At 49.9% G+C, this 25,025-nt stretch overlaps 1 protein-coding gene across 2 annotated transcripts in view; it reads left to right on the top strand.

Annotated features, from left to right (window-relative positions):
• The window catches only part of AGO2 (argonaute RISC catalytic component 2), a 107,323-nt gene extending 82,560 nt beyond the window's left edge, over positions 1–24,763 (top strand). For both annotated transcript variants that reach the window (XM_064268119.1, XM_010588519.3), the window contains exons 12-19: positions 660–844; positions 2,348–2,507; positions 5,614–5,704; positions 7,068–7,262; positions 8,852–8,986; positions 13,359–13,460; positions 14,285–14,484; positions 14,671–24,763. In XM_064268119.1, coding sequence (XP_064124189.1) covers positions 660–844; positions 2,348–2,507; positions 5,614–5,704; positions 7,068–7,262; positions 8,852–8,986; positions 13,359–13,460; positions 14,285–14,484; positions 14,671–14,779 — 1,177 coding nt within the window. In that variant the 3' untranslated portion in view covers positions 14,780–24,763. The remainder of the gene's footprint in view (positions 1–659; positions 845–2,347; positions 2,508–5,613; positions 5,705–7,067; positions 7,263–8,851; positions 8,987–13,358; positions 13,461–14,284; positions 14,485–14,670) is intronic.
• The last annotated feature ends 262 nt before the right edge of the window (positions 24,764–25,025 follow it).

The following is a 25,025-nucleotide window of genomic DNA, read 5'->3' as shown; positions in this document are numbered from 1 at the left end:
GAAAAATATCCAAAAGGGCAGTTAGCTAATAATTTTAGTCACCCCCTGAAAATGCAGGGCACTCATGTGCTTAGGGCTTCTGGGTATATCTTTCCCAGAGTGTGGGGACGGCCTCTGGCTGGTCTGGCCCTGCTGAGGGGACAGCTGCTCAGGGTGTCACTTTATAAGGACAGTGTCTCCTCCACGGCACACTGTGAGCATTGGCAGCTGGTGTAGTGACGTGGAACCAATTCAGAGTCTTCTATTTAGTGGTAAATAGTAACCTACAGGTATAAACAAACAACAACAACAACAAAAAGAAACCAAGCCACCTGCTGTTGAGTCAATTCCAACTCATGGTGACCCCATGTGTTACATGGTAGAACTGCCCCATAGAGCTTTCTTGTCTGTAATCTTTCCAGAGGCAGATTGCCAGGCCTTTTTTCTGTAGTGCCGCTGGGTGGGTTCTAACCCTCACCCTAAGATACAGTTAGCATATTTAACCTCCGTGAGCTAACATGTTTTAGGAGATGCCGTTTTTGTTTCTGGCTTTGGCCAGGACTCAAACATAGATTCTGACATCAATAAATAATGTCTTGGTAGTTTTTACTGAAGGAAGCAGGGCCCCTGGCTGGTCTGGGGTTCCGTGCACGTCAGCTGTAACGGCCCTTCTCCTGCAGGTCCTTCACGGAGCAGCTCAGGAAGATCTCACGAGACGCCGGCATGCCCATCCAGGGCCAGCCTTGTTTCTGCAAGTACGCCCAGGGAGCGGACAGCGTGGAACCCATGTTCAGGCACCTGAAGAACACCTATGCTGGGCTGCAGTTGGTGGTGGTCATCCTGCCTGGCAAGACCCCTGTCTATGGTAGGCATGGGTGGCCCTGATAGCTGTGGAGGGGCCTCTGGGCATGTCCGCTGCAGCAACAGCCCCTTCGTGGAGGACCCTGTCACTGACCAAACCAAAAAAACCAAACCCAGTGCCGTCAAGTTGATTCTGACTCCTAGCGACCCTATAGGACAGAGTAGAACTGCCCCATAGAGTTTCCAAGGAGCGCCTGGCGGATTTGAACTGCTGACCCTTTGGTTAGCAGCCGTAGCACTTAACCACTACACCACCGGGGTTTCCTGTCACTGACCACTGCCACGTAAATCTCAGGGCCACCCTCACAGCTTGTCTGGGGCTGTGGTTCCTGATGGTCGCACAGAGTCTCAACATGTGGGTGATCGCCTTGCCCCTGCTACCCGACCCCAGTGCTGCCTGGACGGAGAAACGACCATTCAGTGCGCGCAGAGGCTCTGTAAGGGTGCCATCGCCGGCCTCTGCTTGTGGCTTGTCCTCTGTTTGCCATGTCTGAGTCCACCTCGGAATTCTCTGGAAGTTCATCAACGTCCTTTATGCCTTGGGACCACCCATTAGTTCACCTAAAGCTTATTGGGCCCTGTGATGCTGCCCCAGGCCCTGGAGGACACAGGGATAAACAAGGCACAGTCCCTCCTTTTGGGAAGTCACAGGGCAGCAGGGGGAGCTGCAGATGGGGCGTTGTGATTTGGGAGTGCGTGCTGTCTGGGCCCTGATAATAGCTCAGGGAACCCAGTGCTCTGGCGCAGGGTGTGGGTGGGGCCCCACAGTGCATGGCGCCATGGGGCGAGGGCAGCAATGAGACCCTGTTGGCGTTCTCAGGCAGGTTCCCCCTCAGAGCAGTGAGGGATCCTGGCCACATGGAAGCCCTGCACCTGCTCTCCAAGTCACACATCCAGAAAAAAAAAAAACAGAAATAGAGAATGCCGTATGCTTTCCCATCCTATTCGTATTCCCCGGCACGTACCCTGTGTGCACAGAGTCGCATGGCTGACCAGCTGCTTCATGAAAGAACCCAGGAGTAGAGGGTGTGAGCCTCAGCAGCTCTTTGATGTCGGCTTTGCATTTGGCCAGGACATGAAGGGAGCCGGGTTTTTTATTTTTGACTACTTGTGCGTTTGCTTGCTGCTGTGAGTGCTGTGATAGGAGGAACCATTCCCAGCCGGTGAATGCCAAGCCTTCAGTTCTCGCTGGACTCTGCCCACCGGGCCCTGTGGCCCTGGGTAAGTTGGCTAAACTGGAGGGATGAGATGTGCCACCCAGCTTCCCTTACGGAGCAGGGGTGAGGCTTACATGAGGCCATGCGGGCCTGGGGCAGGACTTGAGCCCAGGTGCTCCGGCTGCCCTCCCCTTGCTCCGTACTCCCTTGACAGCCTCAGTTACAGGTTGGGTCAGGCAAAGGAAAGCCTAGTGAAGCTGCTGTGGTGGCACGTCTGTGTGCCTCTGTGCCTTTGCGGGCGTGGGTGTGCTGGGAGCTAGCTGACGACGTGCACCTTTTGCATTTTGCAGCTGAAGTGAAGCGGGTGGGAGACACAGTGCTGGGAATGGCCACGCAGTGCGTGCAGATGAAGAACGTGCAGAGGACCACACCGCAGACCCTGTCCAACCTCTGCCTGAAGATCAACGTCAAGCTGGGCGGCGTGAACAATATCTTGCTGCCCCAGGGCAGGTAAGGCTGGCCCTGCTGGCTGGGAGCATGGGCGGCTAACTGCGATTGATCCCTGGTATGGTGGAGGGTACACAGGTGGACGGTGCTCGTTCACCTGTACTGCGTACTGTCCTGGATGCTGCAGGTAAAAAAGTGAGGAAGACAGTTGCTGGCTGCTGGTGGTGTGTAGGGAACCCAGGGCATCTACAGGTGGCTGAGGTGTGACCAGGTGCCAGGAAAGAGATGGGGACGGAGGGCAGGGGCCCCGGAGCTGTGGAGCCTTTGAGAAGAGCATCTGGGGCAGAGGGCACAGCCATGCAAGGATCCTGCGGTGGGGGCCTGCCAGAGGGCTGGGAGTCGTTCTCCCAGCGACAGGGGTGGAGCGTGGGCAGGGAGTGCAAAGAGGGCCAAGGCCAGCCTGAGCAGGGCCTGAGGGCCACTGGGGGGACAGGCCCCCCTCTGTTTGGTAAGGGGCCACTGAAGTGTTATGCGTGGACACACTGCCCCTCTGATGTGTGCTCTGAGGCTGCAGGGGGGGCTCTGTGCCATCCGGGGGGGAGGTGCTAGTGACCAGGCGGCAGCAGGGCAGGATGGTGCCCCGAGTCTGGGATGGTTTGAAGGCAGAGCTGGGGGGCTGCCGATAGGTGGGATGGGGCTGTGAATGGAAGAGGAGAGCCTGGGCTGGCCCCACGGATTCTGGCTTGAGCCACTGGAGAGGCTGTGTCAGCGTCGGCTGCAGGGAGGTCAGGAGGTCAAGGCAGGCATGTTGACTGGCTGAGGTGTCGGCCAGGCGTCCGAGCAGAGCTTCTGAGTGGACAGTTGGAGCTAGGAGCGTGGTGTGGAGACGGGACATGGCGTCAGGAGAGGCGGTAGGTATGGCAGTGGGAGAACATGTGCCTTGTCTCCCACTGGGTCCTGGTGGAGAGCGAGGATGGGGTATGGGAGTCCAAAGCCAGCTCAGCAGGACTGAGACCCCAAGGCCCCTGGTCGCACATGGGTAGACGCAGCGTGGCAGACAGGCACATGACTTAGGCTTCCGTGTTATAGTAACATTGTTACAGTAACACTGTTACTGTAACGTTGTTACAGTACAACCTGCGAAAGCCAAAACCTGTGGAAGGTGGAAACCTGTCAGAGAAAGGAAACTCAAATATTTTCCACTAAAACGAGGGATAGGGAATTGGCAAGACTACACCCTGTCAAAGACAGAAAACTTGTGTGACCTGGAAAAACAAGGCAGCTACAATGAGTTCCAACTCTCACAGGTTTCACTGTAGTACATCCTTGTCCCTGAGAGGTGCTCCACTGCCTAGCAACGTTGCTTTTCAGGGTGCACAGTGCCTCCAAGGAGCAAAAAGGATGCTCGGGAAGCTGGGTAGATGCCCACACAAGCTTCTGCACCGCCCCAGCTGGGCAGGTGCCCTCGCCTCACCCTCTTTCCCCAGGCATCAGTGGTGAGGATGCAGGAGACAGTTTGAAAACCATGCTTCCACCAGTGTGGGTGTGAACTGTAGCACCAGCTCCCCTTCCCTGCCCTCAAGTCCCATGCCCTGGTCCCCTTAGCCTTTGCACTGACTGCTGAGAAGCCCAACATTTGGTTGCAAAGAATCCTATCCCACCACTCCTTTTCCATGCCCCAAGGTGTAGCGGCTTCAGTTTTCTTCTGTGATGATCCTGGTCTGTCGTGTAAAAGGATCCCGTTTCCTCGGTACCAAACAGTAGAACTAGGACCAGCCAGTGGTAAAAATTATAGGAAGGTGGATACTAACTCTGGTTCAGAAACCCTTTGAATGCCCACACCCTCAGCTATAGGACAGGGAGCCTGGAAGCCCGGGACCACGGGACGGGGAGACGGGGTATTGGGTAGGGGATTCCTGGTGTGTGCACAAATCCGAGCTTCCAGCCTGTCTCACGAGGCTCAGCTGCAGAGGTGGGGGTCCCTGTGTCTGCTGCTCACCGTCAGCAGGAACATCAGCCGTGGTGGTAATAGTATCAGTCAGTGTTTCTGATGCACCTTGGAAGCACCTGGCACGCATTAACTCATGCACTCCCCGGAAACACCCCACGAGTAAGCGCTTCTGTTGTCGCCTTTTTCAGAGGAGAAGAGGGAGGCCCTGTGAGCTTGCAGGCTGGCTTTCAGCCTTGCGCATGTGCAGTGTTCTTCAGAGCAGGGACCCCCGGGAGGCGCTTCAAAGACGAGAGAAACGAGATTAGAACGGTGCTCCTCAGCTGGGGGCGATCTCACCGCCAGGAACGTCTGGCAATGTCTGGAGACATTTTTGATTGTCAGGATGGGGCGGGGGTGTTTACTACTGACGCCAAGTGGGTGGAGGCCAGGGATGCTGTTCACCATCCCACAATGCACAGGGCACCCCCACCACAGAAAATGATCCGGCCCCAGACGTCAGTAGTGCCCAGGGCGGGAGCCTTGGTCGTCTAGAGCCAGCCTGCAAGTCAAAGTTGGAGTAACGAACCATGGGGCCTTTTTTTTTTTTTTTTTTCTGTAACCTTTTCACTTTGGAAATTTTCAAATACATGCAAAGGTAGAGCATATAACAGGCAGAAATTGTCAAATTGCTGTATGTTGTATATATTTTTATCACTATAAAAAAAGGCTACAGAATGACTCCCAGCCTCAGTTGTTATCAGTCCCTGGCCAGGCTTGTTCCATGTACGCCCTGCCCCCCACACCACCCAATTATTCTGACACATATTTCAGACCTCGTGCCACTTTATCTATTTCTGTGTGTACCATTAAGCAATAAGGGACCCTTTCTGAAAACATAACCACAATACCGTTAAAAACCCAGTTGCCACAGAGTCATCTCCCACTCCTAGTGACCCCATGTGTGTCAGAGCGGAACTGTGCCCTGTAGGGTTTTCAGTGGCTGATATTTTGGAAATAGATCACCAGGCCTTTTTTTGGAGGTGCCCCTGGGTGGACTCAAGCCTCACCCTTTTGATTAGCAGCTGAGCTCATTAACTAGTTCTACCCAGGGACCTTACAGTAGCCTCACCACACCCAGAAAGTGACCGTGGCACTCAGCCTCACTGAAGACCCAGCCCGCGGAGTGGGGCTGTCGCTTGCCCAGAGCACCAGCCTCTGACAGCCTGCTTCCTTCCACAGGCCTCCTGTGTTCCAGCAACCGGTCATCTTCCTGGGGGCCGACGTCACCCACCCACCTGCTGGGGATGGGAAGAAGCCTTCGATTGCTGCAGTGAGTGTGACGCCCTCCTCTGTGTGGGACCTATCACCCTTTGAGATGCAAGTGGGGGTGGTGGTTTAGGGGCATGGGCAGGGCTGAGGGCTTGGTCCTTGTGCAGCAGTGGCACTGTCCCTGTCCCGCCCATCTGGCTGGGTGTCGTCCTGGGCAGCATTGATGTTTACTAGACTACAGTTGGTGAGATCAAGGTCTCTTGGAAAACCCATGTTTGGGGGGATGGTGTTAGGTAAGTCCTCAGAAGCTATAGAGTTGTGTGAGTTCAGGTGGCCAAAAGCCCCAGCCCCGCACCAAGCCAGCTTTGTCAGTACCACAAGCCCTCTGGGAGGTGGGCTTGCCCTGCCTGGCCCTCACCTGCAGCTCAGGTGGTCCTGATGGCTTCACGGCCTGCTGGGCAGATGCCACAGCGAGTTGTATGCCGGCATGTCATTTCGTTGTTATAAAATGCTGCTAAATATAGACTAATCAGTGTTAGAGGTTCATCTTTCTTTTTATGCTTTCTTTTCAGTCTCCTAAAGGTAACTGTTGCTGTTAACTGTGTCTTTTTAAAAAAACACTCAGAAGTGCTTAAGGCTTAGTACCCTTGCTCATTTGAGTTATGTGAGTTTCATCAAAATGGGAGCGTCGCAGCTTCTTGGTTTCACACGTCCTCACAGTGCTAAAAGTGTGTTCTTTACACCTGGCTTCTACCCACGTGCCGAGAAGGTGGAGCGGCATCCGCCGACTGCCTTCAGGGGACTGGGACCTTTGCTCCAAAGGCCCCAAATGAGCTGTGCACTCGCGCCGGCTGGTGTTTTGGACTGTGGCTGCAGGGAGCCGAGGGCCTTCCTCAGAACTGGGTTGGCCAGGAGACTGCAGGGATCTGTGGCTGAGGCAATAAATGGGAGCTGGGCTTCCAGCTCGAGAGTGTGCCTCTGGGGGCTGCCAGGAGTGGTATATGCGGCTGTTGGGTATTTGGGGTGTGTGCGTGTGTGGGTGTGGGTGTGTGGGTGTGTGGGTGTTGACATGTGATGACTGCTTTGGGAAAGCAATTAGCCTTAAAAAAAAAAAAAAACTAGGGAAACTGTCACCAGTTGCTTTTTCTTTGGGTTGGTGTCACTCAGCCATAGCTAATCACGAGAAGAATAAAGGTTCTGACTAATTGTCTATTCTTTATCGTGGATGTGGCCAACTGTTGATTCCTGGGAGCGTGTCTGTGAATGCTGTTCACACACACACAGCATGAAGGGAGGGAGTTCACGTGTGACAAGCCACTGTTAGGTTACTGTGGTGTGGACCGCAGGGTGGAGACACCCCCTTCCTCCGGCACACCCCGGACAGGCTGCTCTCGGGACGGTGACGAGCCCTCCTTGTCCCCCAGGTCGTGGGCAGCATGGACGCCCACCCCAACCGTTACTGCGCCACCGTGCGGGTACAGCAGCACCGGCAGGAGATCATCCAGGACCTGGCCGCCATGGTGCGCGAGCTGCTCATCCAGTTCTACAAGTCCACGCGCTTCAAGCCCACCCGCATCATCTTCTACCGCGATGGCGTCTCTGAGGGCCAGTTCCAGCAGGTGGGCCCCCCAACCCCCAAGCATTACCTGTCCCTGCTCTCAGACGTGCGCCGTTCACCTGGCTGTCTGCAGGGCAGCTTCCCAGGCTTGCTGATGAGCAGGGTGGTGCCATTTACCTTCCACCCCCTCTCAGGGCCAGAGTCCACCCAGTGCCTGCCTCTTGGACGCATCTATTGTGCCAAACCGTCTAGGTCTCTGTCCTTGTGAGCTCACCAGCCCTTTGACCCTGTGTCATGGTCATCCCCATTGAGAGGGGAGAGGACTGTGCCTTTCTCTGTCCTCACCCTGTGAACGTGCTGAATACCAACAGAATGGCCACAGTGGACATGCCGAGCTCAGAGCCCAAGACACGTTCTTAAGACGTTGTGACACAATATTTAATTAGGATGGTCACTAAACATCTCAGGCCTGTGGTCTCTGTGTAGCTGTTTTCACATCGTGATGTGAAGACAGGTGGTAACGGCAGAGACCTGTGTCCATCCTTTGTATCCAGTGTGCCTGGCGTGTACGTGCCAGGTGCTTTGAATGTTCCTTTAACCTTTACAGCAAGTCTGCAAGGTAAGAGACTTCCAGTTTTAAAAGGGAAAAAGTGGGAATCAGAGAGGTTACGTGGTTTTCTCGAAGCCACACAGCTACTTAGTGGTAGAGCTAGTATTTGAACCGAGGTTCAGCCCTGAGCCAATGTTTTTTCTACTCAATCCCCCCATTCCTTTCAAGTGCAAAAACACAGGCTTAATGAATGGTCATTGAATTAATGTATTCCTGTGCACCTCCTATAGCACCTCATTGCTACTTGTATGAAAAAAAAAAAACCCTTTTCCATCAAGTCAGTTCTGACTCCGCGACTATAGAACAGAGTAGAACTGCCTCCTAGGGTTTCCAGGGAGCAGCTGGTGGATTTGAACTGCCGATCTGTTGGTTAGCAGCCTGAGCTCTTAACCACTGTGCCACCAGGGCTCCACTGTGTATAGTAGGTGCCGTTTATTGAGCGTTTAAAACATTCTAGATATTCTGCTAAGTAATTTCATGTGATACCTAATTTAAACCACGTAACCGTGAAACCTTGGTTGTATTAGCTCTCAGAATCATAGAACCCTGGCCAGGAGCTGCCATGCGGTTGAGACACATCCACTCTTGCTGTGAGTGAGAGCAGCCTTGGAAGAGAGGTTGAATGGATGAAGAAATAAGCTCAGGAAGGAAAAGTCCAGAACTAGAAGACTTAGCCACAACTATTTGTTTAAAAGGCATGTGTTATTAAGGAATTTAGTTTTAAGACAGCAAGGAGCCCTGGTGGCACAGCAGTTAGGTGCTCGGCTGCTAACCAACAGGTTGGAGGTTCAAATCTACCTAGTGGCTCTGTGGGAGAAAGACCTGTCAATCTGCTACCATAAAGATTACAGCTTAGGAAACTCTACAGGGCAGTTCTACTCTGTCACATGGGGCTGCTGTAAGTTGAAATTGACTTGACAGCCCCTAACAACAACAACACTGTACCAAATGGCAAGTTAGGTAATTTTAAGGTAGCAGGAGTTCCTAAAAATAAAATAATCCTCAAAACTGTTCCTTCTCCCCCTCTTCCTCTTTCGTAGGTTCTCCACCATGAATTATTGGCCATCCGCGAGGCGTGTATTAAGCTGGAGAAAGACTACCAGCCGGGGATTACTTTCATCGTTGTCCAGAAGAGGCACCACACGAGGCTTTTCTGCACCGACAAGAACGAGCGGGTGAGCGTCCTCGGGTGCATACGCCTGGGGCTGCCAGGCACGACCAGCACAGGGCATTTCAGTGTGGGGGATGGGCCCTCTCGCAGAGTGTCTGCCAGTAGAATCCAGATCAGGGAGTCTGCCCTCTGAGAGGGCTTCGTGGGAACTTGGCCCCAGGGGGCAGAGAAGGGCCGCCCTCGCTTGGTGAGAGCTTTGATTTGTAAATCCCAGAGGTTCCGGGTTAGGTCCAGGCATGAGAGGCCTTGTATCCAAAAAGAAAAGAAAAAAAAGAAACCTGTGAGAAACCATGGCAGTGGGCAATGTGGTCCTAAAGAACTGGCTAGAACGGAGTAAATCTGAGATGCGGGCACAGGGGGAACAGGGTGTGAGACAGTCGCTCCCAGCAGCTTATTCTGAGGATCTGGGGGCCAGTGGGAGGAGGCAGTGAGAGACTGGGGGTTTGTCGATGCTCCGTGTTCATCTCACAGGAAGAGGGAGAAGCAAGGTCTGTAGATGGAATGTCAGAATTCTCCACACCAAAGAAGCCTAGGTGTCCTCTGGTTAAAAGTGTATTCTTTATTTCCAAACTCATAAAGAAAAATAAAGCCACCCTAGACACATAGTCTTAAAAATGCAGACCATGACAGTAGCTGCCTAGGAAGTCAGCCATCTCCCAGAAGGGAGGACATGAGACAGACACATGGGGCCAGGGTTGGTGGGCTCATGTGGACACAGCGTGGAGCTTTAGCCCCACTGCGGCCACCGCCCCAGAAACCCAGGGCATGGACACACTGAAGACTCCTTGAATGGGTGAAAGACAAAACAGTAGTTAAGAGCTAATAGTGAGAAAAGGGCTACTTTGTCACAATAAAAAGAATACTTTAGCAAGAAGATACAGCCGCTCTGAGCTTGGCTATGCCTGACAACATGGCCTGAAATACGTAATGCAAAAAAAGGTGAAGCAAAAACTATCCAAATTCCAAGGAGAAATGGACAAATCCCCAATCAGGGAGGAATATTTTAACACATCTATATATATCAGAGAAACTAAGGAGCCCTAGTAGTGCAGTGGTTATACCCTCGGTTGCTGAGTGAAAGATCAGCGGTCGGAACCCACCAGCCGCCCCATGGGAGAAAGATGCAGCCGTCTGCTTCCGTAAAGATTCCAGCCTTGGAAGCCCTACGGGGCAGCTCTGCTCTGTCCTTTAGGGTCCTGTGAGTCGGAACCAACTCCACGGCAGCAGGTTTTGTTTTTGGTGTATCAGAAACTGATAGATGAAAACAGGTAAAAATTAGTAAAAACTGAAAATTGGGAGAGTGAAATGAGCACACTGTATCTAATGAGTAGACAGAATCTTGCAGACGTCCGCCACGTTCAAACAGAAGGGCTATAAAAATTGACCTAGTATCAGATTACTAAGGAAGTCTCAGGAGATTTCTAATTTTCAGTGTTGTACAAACCACATTCTTTGATCACTACACAACTAAATTTTAAATCAACAGTAGAAAGGAAGTTTGAGAACTTTAAATGCACTTCTAAGTAACTCCTGCATTAAACATGTAAAGAAGAAAAAAAATCACAAAGTAATCAGAACTGAACAGAAACGAAACACTTTCGTATCAAACCTCATGTGGTGCGGCTAAGACAATGCTTCTGTACTTGTTGTAAAACAAGAACCAAAAAAAAAACCAAACCCAGTGCCGTCAGGTCGATTCCGACTCATAGCGACCCTACGGGACAGAGTAGAACTGCCCCATAGAGTTTCCAAGGAGCACCTGGCAGATTCGAACTGCTGAACCTTTGGCTAGCAGCCGTAGCACTTAACCACTTCGCCTCCAGTGTTTCCTAAAACAAGAAAGAACATAAAATAAGCCTAAAAATGCAGGAAGGTTGGAAATAAGAGACCTCATTCCCTAGGGGTCAAGGCAAAGCAGGAGCACTCAGGAGCTTGCTCACCTGTTCCTCCTCGGCCTCTAGGCCTCCGTTGCCAGCAGTCAGACAGGTTCCAGAAGGCTGCTTATTCGAGGCAACACCTACACCCCCCATCCACCATCCCAGAATAGGAAATAATGAAACCAGAAATGAAGAAGCATTAGAGCAGATTAATAAAATCAAAACCTACAATTTTTGAAAACAGCCAAACTTAGCAAGACTTAAAAAACCCGAAACTAAACCTGTTGCCATTGAGTCAATTCTGATTCAGCAGTGCTATAGGACAGAGTACAACTGCCACCCCATAGAGTTTCCAAGGCTGTAATCTTTAAAGAAGCAGACTGTCACATCTTTCTCCCATGCGGCAGCTGGTGGGTTCGAACCGCTAACCTTTTGGTTAGTAGCTAATGCTTAACCACTGCACCACCAGGGCTCCATAGCAAGATTCAACAAGGGGGGAAAAAAGGGCAGTTAAAACAATATTAAGAGTGTAACTACAATTACAGATAAAGGTATACATTATTTAAATTATAATGTGATATTGTTCACATTATGCCAATAAATTTGAAAACTTAGAAGAAATAGATATTTGTAGAATTACCTAAATTATCAAAATAAACTGAAAAGAATATAGAACGTCTGATTGATCCAATAATAATTTTTATAAACCTCTCACTTTAAAAGATATCAGGCCCAGAGAGTTTTACTAAACCTTCAAGGAGTAAATGATATTAAAGTGTTGCCGAGAACAGGAGAAAAGGGAAAAACCGCTGAGCTCATTTCATTTTATAAGGTTGTCCACAGAGTTTCACAGGCAAGTTTTGCCACACCCTCCAGGAATACCTCAGGCAAAGTTCTTTCAGAGACTAGGAAAAGGGAGGAACCTGTTAACGCCTGCGATGAGGTTGGCCTGCTGATACCCAGTGTTGGCAAGGGTGGGAGTACTGGGCTGTGGTTAAGGGCAGAGAACCTGAAGGCCAGCCAGCCAGGTGCACACACAGCTGCTGAGTTAGCATGTGCAAAGCACGGAGGCTGGTCCTCACACAGGGCGAACGCGTTGTTGTGAAGGGAACTCTCACACGCTCCCAGTGGGGTGCATGTTACCAACTTGGAATGCAATTTGGTGATTCTGGGCATTTACCCTGATCGCACGCCTGCGTAAGAACAATACCGCATCATGGCTTGTAGAAGCAAAAATCGAAAAGACTAACCAAATACTACTGCGAGAATAGGCTGTGATGCAGTCCTATGTGGGTATTCAACGCAGCAGTGAAAATTAATAAGCTACAGCTATCAAATGTATCAGGAGCCCTGGTGGCACACTGGTTAAGCCCTTGGCTGCTAACCGAAAGCTCTGTGGTTCGAACCCACCAGCCGCTCCATGGGGAAAAAGGCCTGGCTGTCTGTTCCCGTAAAGATTACAGCTTAGGAAACCCTGTGGGGCAGTTTAACTCTGTCCTATAGGGTCGCTATAAGCTGGAATCAATTGCATGGGCACACAGCTACATCAAATATATACATCTCAAAGTTGTAATATATAGCAGAATGTGTTTATGTGACTCATGTGTAGTTTTATAACCTGCAAGGCAACACAGTATAAAGCTTATGGATACTTATATGTAGCAAAAATAAACAAGTATGTGTGGGAAAAATAAAGTGTGAATTTGAGATTTGCAACTTGGAAGGGAAGGGGGAGTAGAAATCAGCAAGAGGGGTACAGAGGGGCCACTATTTTCAAATATTTTATTTTGAAAAAATCTGAAGGTGCACGGGGGTACAGTATCCTTGTACAAATATTTGAAATGTTGCACATTTTAAAATATGCAATCATTGACTAGTGTTTGGGGTGAGTTGCGCTAGCAGTGACTGGATCTTGGTGACTTTTTGACCCTAGAGTTTAAACTTGTGGTTCAGGGTCCTTTGTGGCTCCCGCCCCTTCGTGCCCCAGCCTCGGGGGCCTCTGCTGAGGCCAGCTGCTCTCTGCCCCCGTCGGCGCTCCTGCAGCTGGGGGCTTCCTGGCAGGTCGGTCTTCAGTATATACATTTGTGCACAGATGAGAGCCTGACAAGTGTCCCCTGTCCAGAGCGTTTTCCCATTTGTACTTGGTGACAGTTTCCATCATGACCTCAAGTCAGAACATCACTCACATCATGAAGATTCTTCAAGTGCTAAGTGCAAATTCCTCAGTAAATTCCATCGGCCTCCATGAGATGTGAGAAAATAGCCCTGTCCCATACAGAACGCTAGCTCACTTACCCGCGGCTAGTAGCGTAATTCCATTCGAATACTCTGGCCACAAGCACCCGTCTTGACCAATTTAAAGACTCGGAAATGAGGCCACTTCTGGCCAGCAAGGTGCGGTATCAGAAGGCGGGTGGCGTGGTCTCGTTTTCGGGCTTGTTTTACTTGTCTCTGCCCTGGGCCCTGGCCGTGTCTAATGAGAGTCCTGTGTTGCTGAAGGTTGGAAAAAGTGGAAACATTCCAGCAGGCACAACCGTGGACACGAAAATCACCCACCCAACCGAGTTTGACTTCTACCTGTGCAGCCACGCTGGCATCCAGGTGAGGGGGGGTCCCCACACTCTGGTCAGAGATCAGGGTCTCTGGGCTGTTGTCCACACACTTAGCAAACACTTGCTGAGCACAGACCATGTGCAGGCACTGGGGTCACGTGCAGGAGACGTGGTGAGCAGCTCAGGGGACACTCCGGTGTCCGCCAGAGAGACACACACTAACTAGGAAACAAACAAGAGCACAGGCTACTTCAGGGCAAGAGCGTCACGCCACCACTGATAGCTGAGGGCCCTTCCACAAGGTCAGACGCTGGACGAGCCTGGTGTCCGGCTGCCCAGCCCCAGGAGGCTGCCTAGAGTGAACTGTGGGCAGGGGGCAGCGAGACTCAGCAGGAAGGCCTTGCACGGGGGTCACTCTGTGTGGCTGGTACTGCCCGGGCGGGTGCGGCAGCCAGCCAGTGGGCGTTGGCCAGGCAGTGGTCTCTGGCCTCCTTGAGTTTTTAAAGACTTCAGATGACAAGACCACATACAATCACACAGCCTTCATGTTCAAACACCCATTTAGAAACTGTTCTCATTAATACATAACTTTTATTGGAGATTTTTTTTTCCTTACCTTAGAAATAAAACTTTGTAGAAAACCTGTCATGTACAAACACAGCCATCCTCAAAACAGCAACTTAAAACTCTGCTCTGTCTCTCCTGTGGTCTCTGTTTTACACACACGGGTCACCTCATGGACATGGTCCTGATGCTCTTTTTCTTTGACAGTGTGGCATTGAGTGTCCTTCCACGGGGTCCCCCGTGTATACCCCATGGCTGCTCTGGGCTTGTTCCTGCGAGCCTGCCCCTGACCCTCTGCTCTGCTTCCAGGGAACAAGCAGACCTTCCCACTACCACGTCCTGTGGGATGACAATCGTTTCTCCTCCGACGAGCTGCAGATTCTGACCTACCAGCTGTGTCACACCTACGTGCGCTGCACACGCTCTGTGTCCATCCCTGCACCGGCTTACTACGCTCACCTGGTGGCCTTTCGGGCCAGGTACCATCTGGTGGACAAGGAACACGACAGGTGAGTGGCAGAGTCCAAGTGCACCTTTTCAGGCCGAAGGTCCATTTCTGAAGCCGGCAGACCTGGGGTCTCTCAACCTCACTGCTGCTCGCCAGCCACATGACACGCTTCAGAGCGTCACTTACCCGCCAGCACTTAACCTCACAGTGCCCTAAAGGCTGCATCCCTTTCTCTTTGTCCCTGCAGTGCGGAAGGAAGCCATACCTCTGGGCAGAGCAACGGACGCGACCACCAGGCCCTGGCCAAGGCTGTCCAGGTCCACCAAGACACGCTTCGCACCATGTACTTTGCTTGACGTGTTTTAGGGTTTTAGCGATGTGTACCGAGTTGGATTCCCATGAGACCAGCTACACTCAGACCAACAGTTGCCCAGCCCTTCCGTGACAGCCAGCATTGAACATGAGATGTCCTTTATTTTATTAGATTTTCCATTTTCCAGAATGCCTTTCGTCCCAGATTTCAAACTCGGATTTTGAAACTGCAGACCTGTATGAGACCCCGTTGTTGTAGGAAGTATGGTTTGCCAAAATCTATAAGCTGCTTATTAAAAATAGAAGTCCCATTTTTCCTAAAAAAGAAAAGAAAAAAAATTCTCCTAAAACCAATCTATGAACTCAGGGCTTTAAAACATTTTTAATTTATTTGATCATTCAATTTACTTGTTTTTAACACATGGTTCTCTATGAAACGGGTGGGCTCAAACTAGCTGCGAATGTGTTCTAGAAGGTGAAAGCAACACAAAACACCATGGTGGTTTTAAAGCCGTGAACATCCCCATGTCATCACTGAAGTTGGTTTCCAAGTGGCCCTGGTGGGTCGCCGGCATGGCCACAGATGCCCTTGTCCTGCCACTGCTGTCCTTTTACTCCACTTGACATAAGGGGTGGTGGCAGGAGACAGGCCACGTGTGTTTACAGCATTTATAGGTCCAGAGAGATTGGCAGACAAGTGCCATTTTAATAAAAGTTTATTTAAAGAAGAAAAAAAAAAAAAAAAAAAACCAATATACCGACAGTCTAATCATAAGATTTGTCCTCTAGGACTGTGACATTTATTTTCCAAAGTTTCTTAAGAATACGGGTCTGTGGTGATAAATACAGTACAATCCTTTTTCACTGTTATGTCTTTAATGTAAGAGAAAAAATATATATATCTGGTTTGCAGTATTAATGTGATAGGTAGATGCTGTTTTTTATTTTATTTCCTACGGGGTGCTTCTTGTGATCTGTTTAGCGTATCGAGAGCATTGTGGAGCCTGGAGGCTGAACCTCACCTGGCGGTCCCTAGTGCTTGAGGACAGGGATACGCAATTGACTCAATGTGACGCGGCCTGCCTCCCCTCCGCGCAGATGGTGTAGCCTGTGACTTCACCCGCCGCCGGTCCCCTGTCCTCATCCCCCCTGTTGCTCGGCCGGTTAAGCACAAGTGGAATTTATTTATTCTTCTGTTCCCAGGACACGAATTGGTGTTAGGGAGTACCCTGTCTGTGTGTGGTGTTTCATAGGCTCTGTATGCTGGAATACCTAGCAAGCCGCAGACGTCCCCTTTCGGGGGGACGGCTCTGCATCCTGCAAGAGGCCAGCAATTGGTGACGAAGCCCTGCCCCCAGTGGTGCGGCCTCGGAAGACAGGACACTTGTGTTAGGATTCACATCCTGGGCCCCAGACGTGGGTTTGCCGATCTGTAAACCATTGCACTGATAGTGGACAGCTCAGAAAGGATCACAACAGACCAGCTGTGTTTGGCCGAAGGGGTTTTTTTGTCCTTGCACACTATTTTCCTAAGACTCAAATCCATATTCCATGTAGAACTCCAGGGGCGGAGGCCCCCTGACCCCCTTAGTGCTGCTTTGTGATCTCCAGGTGCCCCCTCCCTGCTCCTCCAGCCCTGCCTGCCTGATGTGGGCCTCAGGCACTGCGGTGGAGGGAGGGCGGGGGCCGCCCATGCCTCCTGCTGGGGTAGATACCCATGTCTGTCCTCGCTGCTGGGAGGGGGCAGGGAGCCCAGGTGACACTGCCTGGGTGTGGGCAGAGGTGGCAAAAGGATGGTGATCATTTATGATGCTGTCTACTCAGTAGTGTGTGTGTGTCTGTGTGCACGGAGGGTCTCACCAATGGCATTAGTCTCTTCTTGCTGTGTCTTTTTTTTTTTTTTGTCTTTTTGAATGACAGAAGCCTCTGCTCTAAGAAATGTTGCAATTTCCTGTCATTTTACTGGCAAGTGGCACTTTCTCCTGTTCTCAGAAGGGTACAGACAACGCTCTTGGCTCCAGTTACCAGGGGCGTTCAAGCTAAGGAGGGAACCTTTAATAATAAACATTTTAAAGCCTGAAATTGGGCTACTTTTCAGCCATTTCAGAATCATCTAGAACCATGAGTTTCAGAGGGTGTGGGCCTACCACCCCCAACAGGTCTGTGTGTGTGGTGGGGGAGGGGCTTCATGTTAAAAATGCAGGTTCCTGGGCCTCACCAAGACCTTCAAAGTCAGATTCTCTCGGCCCAGGCCTGGGTGTCTAATTTTGTTTAGATCATTTTGAAGGAAAAGTTTTCTTATCGGTGGGCCACAGTACTTGGAGAAGAGCCCCGGCAGTGCAGTAGTTAAGAGCTCGGCTGCTAACCAAAAGGTTGGCAGTTCGAATCTACCAGCTGCTCCTTGGAAACCCTATGAGGCAGTTCTACTCTACCCCATAGGGTCACTGTGAGTCAGAATTGACTCAATGGCAACAGGTTTGGGTTTTTTTTTGTTTATACTTTGGTAAAACTTTTCATAGTAAAGACATGAATAGACCAAATGTCTCCAGTTGGGTTAGCCCACACGTTTCTGATGGTTCAGAATTCAAATGGCTGTAATCAAAATTTCTCAGGTAAATGATCGTTTTTCCCAAATTCTCCCAGCCCCTCCATCATTGGAATTTGTGCTCTAATAATGAAGGAAAACCATCACACCGAGGCTTCTTTTTCCCTAAATTTTGAGACTGCATGAGACCTCAAAGTGTAGTGGGATATGTCTAAATCCCCCCCACCCCCACCCACTGCTGTTTCCAGTTGTGCTGCCCATCCTACCCCCCCCCCATGGAAGGGTACCTAGTGGCTGCTCTGTGGGACCCCTGGGCACAGACCTTCACCATGGTACCATCCTCCTGAGCTTGGCTGGTCTCCCAAGGCGCAGGGCCATTCACAGATTTGAGGGGGGCCCTTTCCCTAGCTCTGTCCCCAACCTACTGTTACGTAAGGTGTGCCTTGCTTGAAGCAAACTGAATGTGAATCGCAATGTAGAAAACCTGGGTTTTATTTGAAAGAAAAACTGGGGTTTATCTCATCTCTTTAAAAGAGGTTTCCCAATTAGATTCCTATACTGGCACTGTACCTAGTATATTTTAAAATACTTGCTTTTTAAAAACATTAATGTACACCCATCCTTTTACCACTATCTATTACACTAGACAGGTTCCCTCTGGACTGACTACATGATGACCCAAGGGAGCTATTTCCAGCCACCATTTTGTATAAGCCGCCTTGGTGATACTAAGATGCCATCCTGTTGTTTGTGTGTTGTAAGCTCAGACTTTCCTAGATCTGTAGGTAAATTTTTTAAAACTGGACATACCTGTACTTTTGGGAAGGGATTGTTTAGTTTTGGGTGTGTGTGTGTGTGTGTGTGTGTGTGTGTGTGTGTGTGTGTTCCTGTTTTGAGAAGTCTTTACATAACACTTTTGATACTACATTTTAGGGTCTGCTTCTTCTTTTCAAGATTATATTGCTCTTTGGAATTGTTCTCACACTCCCTCAAGGAGGCTTCTCCTTTAGAAGGAATGTCTGCAGCCTCTGCAGCCACCAGGAGCCCCCACCTGTGTGTTGACTGCCCTGAGAGGGGAATCCTTGGAAACAGGGCGTGCTTTCTGTGCTGTTTGAGGCTGGCCGTAATCACTGTTATTACTGAAGTTTACCCGGGTCGTTGAGTGCTCATTATAAGACAGCCTGAGTTCTGTTCCTGCAGCGGGATTGGGGCGGGGGGGGGAGGCTGTTGTCGTATGTTATTTTTATTGTTGTGAAATGCAAACGTTGCTATTTATTTCGTCCTTTCTGCCCTGGTTTGATCTGGCCTTTGTGAATACGCCAGTGCATGTGGTACCTAATGAAAATGGTAGCAAATATCTCCCCCAGTGTTTATAAATTACCCAGTGTTTCAGGCTTGCTGGATGATTTATTTTTGAAAGCCACAAATGTAATTTTTCTGGATGAATTGTTTTTCTTATATATGCAGCAATGTGATTTTGCATTGGCCTGCGAGTGATTTAAATTTTATTTTTACAAGGCCGTTTTTCAGTCAGATTCTATATTTGATACAACGTGTTAAGGGTAGACCAGCCAAGCGTCATGCAGCTTCAAGGCCTTTGGGGCAGGGCCGGCCTCTCTCGAGATTGCATGTGACCGTGGGAGCACTTGGCTTGTGTCTCGTTGTCATCAGAACCTGGACGTAGCTCTCCAAAGTAACTTTTGACCTGTTGGACAGTTGAAAGGATTTTCATGGGCATTTTCCTAAACCTGAGGCAATTCCATTAGAAGGACCTTTAGATGTTGACCTGATCCTGACAGTGGACAATCCCAGTGGCCTAGACAAGCCATAAGAAATTTTCCTGTGACCTCTCATCTCTCCCGCTCACGAGAAAAGGAATGTACGATAAACAGAAGCTTTCTCGGTGTTCATGCTCCTCACTTTCAGAATGCAAATATTTTATTTATATTTTGAGTCTTTCCCCAAAGGAACCGAGGATATGCTCCCTAACCGCCACCCTGGCCATTTTGGCCGGCCTGGCGTTTTCCACGTAGACCCCGTGCGCGCGTGTGGCTTTCGGAACGCAGTGTCTGTGCGCTCTGAAATGGCGCGCCGACTCTTTTGTAAGGAAACTTTTCAGCTCAGAACAATTGCACTGATTTTTTAACAGCTCCCTTTTGACTGTCCCAGCTTTGCATCTGCTGTGCTTGTCTGACAAGATTGTAAATAGGTTTATGGTGGCGGAGAGGACATGAGCCCACTGTGCTTTGTTTTAGCGACTGTCAGTTTTCAGTATTACATGTTAGAGTTGTGTGGACTAGACTCTGCCCTTCTCTAGGGCTTCGTGTCTGTTGACCATTCATGAAGGACAAACTACACTTGTTTTCTTGTTTTTCTGGAAGGAAGTTTTCAGCCTGTTGTTAATATGCTCTCTCCCTGAGACCCGAACATTTAACTCTCAAGAGGATTAATTGTGAACCTTTTGAACACTTTCTTGATCTGCTTACCCATTGCTGTAGAGTCGAATTCTGACTTATAGTGACCCTACGGGACAGAGTAGAACTGTCTCATAGGGCTTCCAAGGCTGTAATCTGTACGGAAGCAGACTGCCACATATTTCTCCCGTGGAGCTGGCGGGTTCGAGCCACTGACCTTTCGGTTAGTAGCTAAGCGTGTAACCATCGCGGCACCAAGGCTCCTTTGATCTGCTTCTGTCCTCGTTATTTGCCAAGGCTCCCAAAGCGTTTTCTTCTAGTTCCGTCCAGCATTGGACAGTTTGGATAGGATGGGTCTGCTTGGCCATGGTAACGGGAGGGAGGGGAGCCCCTTGCTTCCCTCTGGCCAGCTGCCCTTGTAAAGCCATGAGGTCACCGTTGTGTGAAAACTGTCTTTGTGGCTTAAGCCATAGATCCTAGGAAGCCCCGAAACAGTGCTTGTGCCTCGCAATCTTTCTAGGCTCTAGGTTAGAAGTGTGCACCTCTGTTCTCCAGCCCCCTATGTGTGATTCTCTTTGTGGTTATGCTACCAGGTGTCAGAAACAGACAGGAACTTGTGACCCTGCACCTGCCACCCGTGTGTGTGTTCATGTTGCACCGACGCCACCGTGGTCCCCACTGACGCTTCTTGGGATAGCTGTACTATTCTTTTGCCATTTTATTGTCTAAAATGAATGTATTGGTTCAGCCAAATCACTACAGAAGGTGGTTCTTAAATACCTATTAGTTAAAAACCAAGTGCAGATGAAGGCTACCTCTGACTTCCCCACAGATTCATGTTTGCTCTTAAGCTTAGTGACCCACCCTGAAAACAGCCAAAATGTTGCCCAAATAAACTGAATTGTGAACATCTCTCTGTTCAGTGCTGGCTTGAAAACGTGCCATACTGTGACCCTTGGGCGGCCCTCCCACTCTTCCAAGAGCTGGGCCAGGCTCCTCCAGTGCCGCCCACCTCCCAGATTCTAGCATTCACAGAGGCCAGCAGGAGCGGAGCAGAAGGACCTGCCCCCAGCACCGTGCACTGCCCTCCCAGGCCAGTGTGTGCCACAAGACCTCGGAGTGGACCACTGTCCTGACAGGCTTTTCACTTCCCTGTCCCTTTTTTCCTGCTTTTCTTACAAATGGGTTGAAAGTGGCTCCGTCTGCTCGCTTCTTCCTTTTTGTGCAGTCTGTAAACTCTCGAAGGTGCTCAAACACCAACTCCTGTGCAGATAATGCAGCCGAGATAGCTGCATGCCTCAGAAGACGGTGCAGACACAACTGACCTTTGACTTTGAACCTTGAGTTAATACCGCTCCCTATTTAATGATGACCTAATATTTGAAAGAAAATGTTCTGTTCAAATCCAGAGCCCTTTGTTAGGAGGGAACTCAGGGCCACTGCTTGTGGCTTGAAGAAGGAGTTCCCGCTAGCAGTGCTCTGGATGACCTATCTCTACCAACTAGCAGGAAATCATCCTAGGGTGTGTTCACGACTGGACACCCTGCCCTGTGATTAACTACTTTGCTGTCAGAAATGTCACCCACCCACGCGCCGTGCTTGGGTCACCCACCCACGCACCATGCCATGGGTCACCCACCCGCACACTGTGCCTGGGTCACCCACCCGCGCACCATGCCGTGGGTCACCCATCTGTGCACCATGCTGGGGTCACCCACCTGTGCTCCATGCCTGGTCGACCCATCTGCACACTGTGCCCGGGTCACCCACCCATGCGCCGTGCGGTGGGTCACCTCAGCTGGGCCTCTGCAGCCTTTGCGGCTTTCTTCCGGTTCCTGAAGTTCCCTAGTCTTCTCAAGCTTGGCATCTGCTCTGAAGCACCTCCGTCGGTTCACTGTTGAGTTAATTCTTGGGGGACAGGTGGATGGCTCTGTGTTTACAGACGTCTGGATGTGTGGTGGTAGCACTGCCCCATGCAGAGTCAGCTCTGATCCAGGGAGGTCCCCAACACACCGTCTCCTGAGAGCAGGACCTTGAGTGTCATTGCTCTGCGTCTGATACTCTTTGTGCCCTGTGGCATGCAGATTCCGAGGAGCCCAGTGTCCTTTGTAGCCTCTAAGGATGCTTTGTGGTTCTTCGATGACACTGTTGCACCCGAGACAGGGGTCTCCAAGGTGCCCCTCAGTCCTCAGCATGAACTGTTGGCATCAGATCTGTCAGTGTGAGCTGACAGGTGGGCCCCTCCACCATCTTTCATGCTTATGAGGGATGATTGACAGATGAGAGCATGGAGGAGCCCAGAGCTCTTGGTAACACTGCCTTGCCAGTCGGTGTAAAGATCTAGGCATGCTGGCAGTAGGTGTGCTCGGTGGTGTGACGGAAGGGCACGTCCCCCCTTGTTTTGGGGGTCGGCAGGGGACCGGATTATCTATTTATAATCTTCTTGGATTTAAGTAGTTCAGAGCTAGAGCTGCCACCCCACATGTTAACTCTTCCCCTGAGTTTCTCCAGGAACTACTTGTTGAGGTTGCCCTCCTTCAGCGCTTTCTGAACCTTTACGATCCTTCCAACCAGTGGGCTGATCCCAAGGACACACACACCCTCGGCCAGGGGAGCCAGAGCAGACTCACCACTGGGCTCCTTGGCCCCAGCTGAGGTGCTCGTGTGGGCCTGGAGGCACCTTAGAACCCTGGAGATGGTCTGAGCACTCTGGGCAGGGAGGGCTGTGTCCAGTGGGCGCCAAGCCCACCTCTGGTCCCCTTGTGCTCTGGCCTGAGCGAGCTGTGGAGGACCCAGGCCCGCAGTGCCCTCACAGAGTTACGCCAGGCTGTGCTTTGTTGGGAAACAGCCTGGGCTCCTCACACGTCAGTCACTGCCCCTTTCTCTTTGAGGCTCCCGCCTCAGATCCCGACTCTGGAAAGTGCTGCCCATGCCCAGTGCACAGGCGGGAGGGCACGCACTGTCTGTTCCATGGCATGACTTCCCACAGGCCCTGACCGGGTCCCCACCCATGTCAGGGAATCTCTTAGCCAGGCTTTGACCATGACCATCTGCAAAGCCTGGGGGCTTGGTTCTCATAGTCATTCAACAACAGTATTTATTCTAGTGGAACTACGTTTTACAAAAAGAATTAGAATCCTGTCTTTGTGAAACGCTTGTGAAGTCCTCAGCTCCAAGGTGCCATCCAGCCGTATCCCCCTTCTCCTGGAACCCTGCTGTTGCTTGGCTCGGGAGCGCTGCGTTGCTTGACTTGGGGACCCGAGGTGTGGCTGTGACCTGGAGCTGTCCACAGAGGACTCAGCTCTGACATGCCTGAAATCGAGGTTCTATTGTGAACTTTTAGCAGTTTTTTGGCTCATGGTCTAGTTATAAATCATCGTTCCCTGTCAAGGGAGGACTTTATGGGGTTTAAGTGGGGAAACAATGCAATGTCTTTATTTTTAAAATTTGGAGAAAATCTTTCTTAGTGACTCCTCTTGCTCCTCCTTTCTCCCCAGGCCTTCCCTTTGGGAAGACGGGCCTTTTCCTGGGCAGAAGTGAGGGCTAAAGAGGTTCACAATTTCAGTCCCTCTTCAAAGCCAAATAGACACGCCTGACTAAAATCCTGAAGTATATAGTTGAGCACTAAACTGAAGCGTGAGCCCTGAGTTAGGTAGTGGATTTTAATGTAGTCGCTGAAGGCATAAATTCATGTTTTATAACTGTAGTGGCAAATGAGTTTTTAACTTTTTAAAAAGGTTGAAGGATAACTAAGTTTCTGTGCAGCAAAGTGGCTAATTACTCATTAAATTCAAGAAGAGAATGTAGTATCGAAATCCAGAACCTCTGGTACACTGCAGATTACTTACCTAATATGTATTCAGGGCTTACAGCCCTTGGTTTTCTCCATTTTTCTAGTTTTATTTTTAGAAAATAATTTTAAAAGAACCAAAAATGAACTTAAAAGTTCCCTAGGTGGATCTTGCCCCTTCTTAACTTTTCCCCACAAGAAGGCATTTTTAGTCCAAATGTATTGTGACCATTGAAAGTTGACTTTCCTGAGAAGCTGAGCAGCTCGAAGGGCCTCGTTTTAGGCAGTACTCTTGTGTCGCGTCCCGGGCTCCTGTGTACCTGTGCCGTGGACCTACGTGGCTATGTCCCGTGCTTGCGGTATAGACACCATGCAGTGCTGTTTTGTGAAATTGACAGTCCTGTATAAACACTTATTTATATACGTTGACCTCTGTATGGTTTTTCACCTGCTACGTGGATTGTAAAATTAACTTATAAAATTGATAGTTCCTGCTAACTACCGTTCCGAGGCTTCAACATCTTTGGTTTCACACCGTTCTGTGTGTCTTGAAGATGCCCCATGCTTGCATGATGCTTGGTGGCGATGCCACTTTCAACTAAGCCTTAATCAGCTGTTACACTTCTGTCAGATGCAAAAATATTGGGCAGAGCGAGCCCAAACTGTTAGTTCAAGATCCTGTCTCGTAACACACCGAGTCTTTTCTCTGGCATTCAAAAGGGAAACTTTTTGTGATGTGGATATCTGCCGTCTGTCTGTCTGTCCCTCTCTCTCTCACTGGTCTAACTTTGCTGTTCCCACTGCTTCAAGAGGATGGACCATTCTGCATCTCTGTGGCCATCAGTCAAAAGGCCTGGTATGAAAGTCTTGAGACGTTTTTCAGGGTTACTTTTAAATGTTTTATCTTTTTTTCTTCCAGTCTGAGGTTTATTTATGGCTGATGGAGAGTGTGTTTTGGGTGTACACTTTATTTGCAAACCTGCTCGTGTTCTAAGCTTTCTTCAGGTAGTGCCACCCGCCATTGCTTCTGCATATGATTAGGATGGAGTTTTGTTTCTGTAAAAGCATCTTAAATTTAGAGAGAAAATGGAGGGGACCCAGCTTTCTTTACAATGTGGATCTACCTCAGTTAAACAGTTGGGTGCTATTGACTAAGTCTGTCAGATTAAATTGGAAACAGTCACCAAACAGTGAGATACAACTCCACGCGAAGCTTGAAATCATCATTTCCGTTTATTTAATAATATTTTTTATTTATTTTGTGCCTTTTGTGTTGAATCCTAATGCATTGAGAAGAAAAAAATTCAGTATAAAATTAATTTTTATTGCAGGTGGGGAGAAGAGCCCACCTGGCCTTGGAATTTGATAGATTTTCCCCCAAACAAGTACTAACATGGATTAGAATCCCAACTGCCCTCTAGTGAAAAGGAAAAAAAAAGTCCAAGAGCAAATTTAACATTTTACAAACAATAAATTCCCAACTCTTCTACGCACATATTTATAGCTATCACTTCATTTTCTGTGCCAACAAAGGGGAGGCC

This window comes from Loxodonta africana, chromosome 14, assembly GCF_030014295.1.
Source record: "Loxodonta africana isolate mLoxAfr1 chromosome 14, mLoxAfr1.hap2, whole genome shotgun sequence".
NCBI lineage: Eukaryota > Metazoa > Chordata > Mammalia > Proboscidea > Elephantidae > Loxodonta > Loxodonta africana.
Note: the sequence above shows the minus strand (reverse complement) of the source record. Positions and strands in the feature narration are given on the sequence as shown.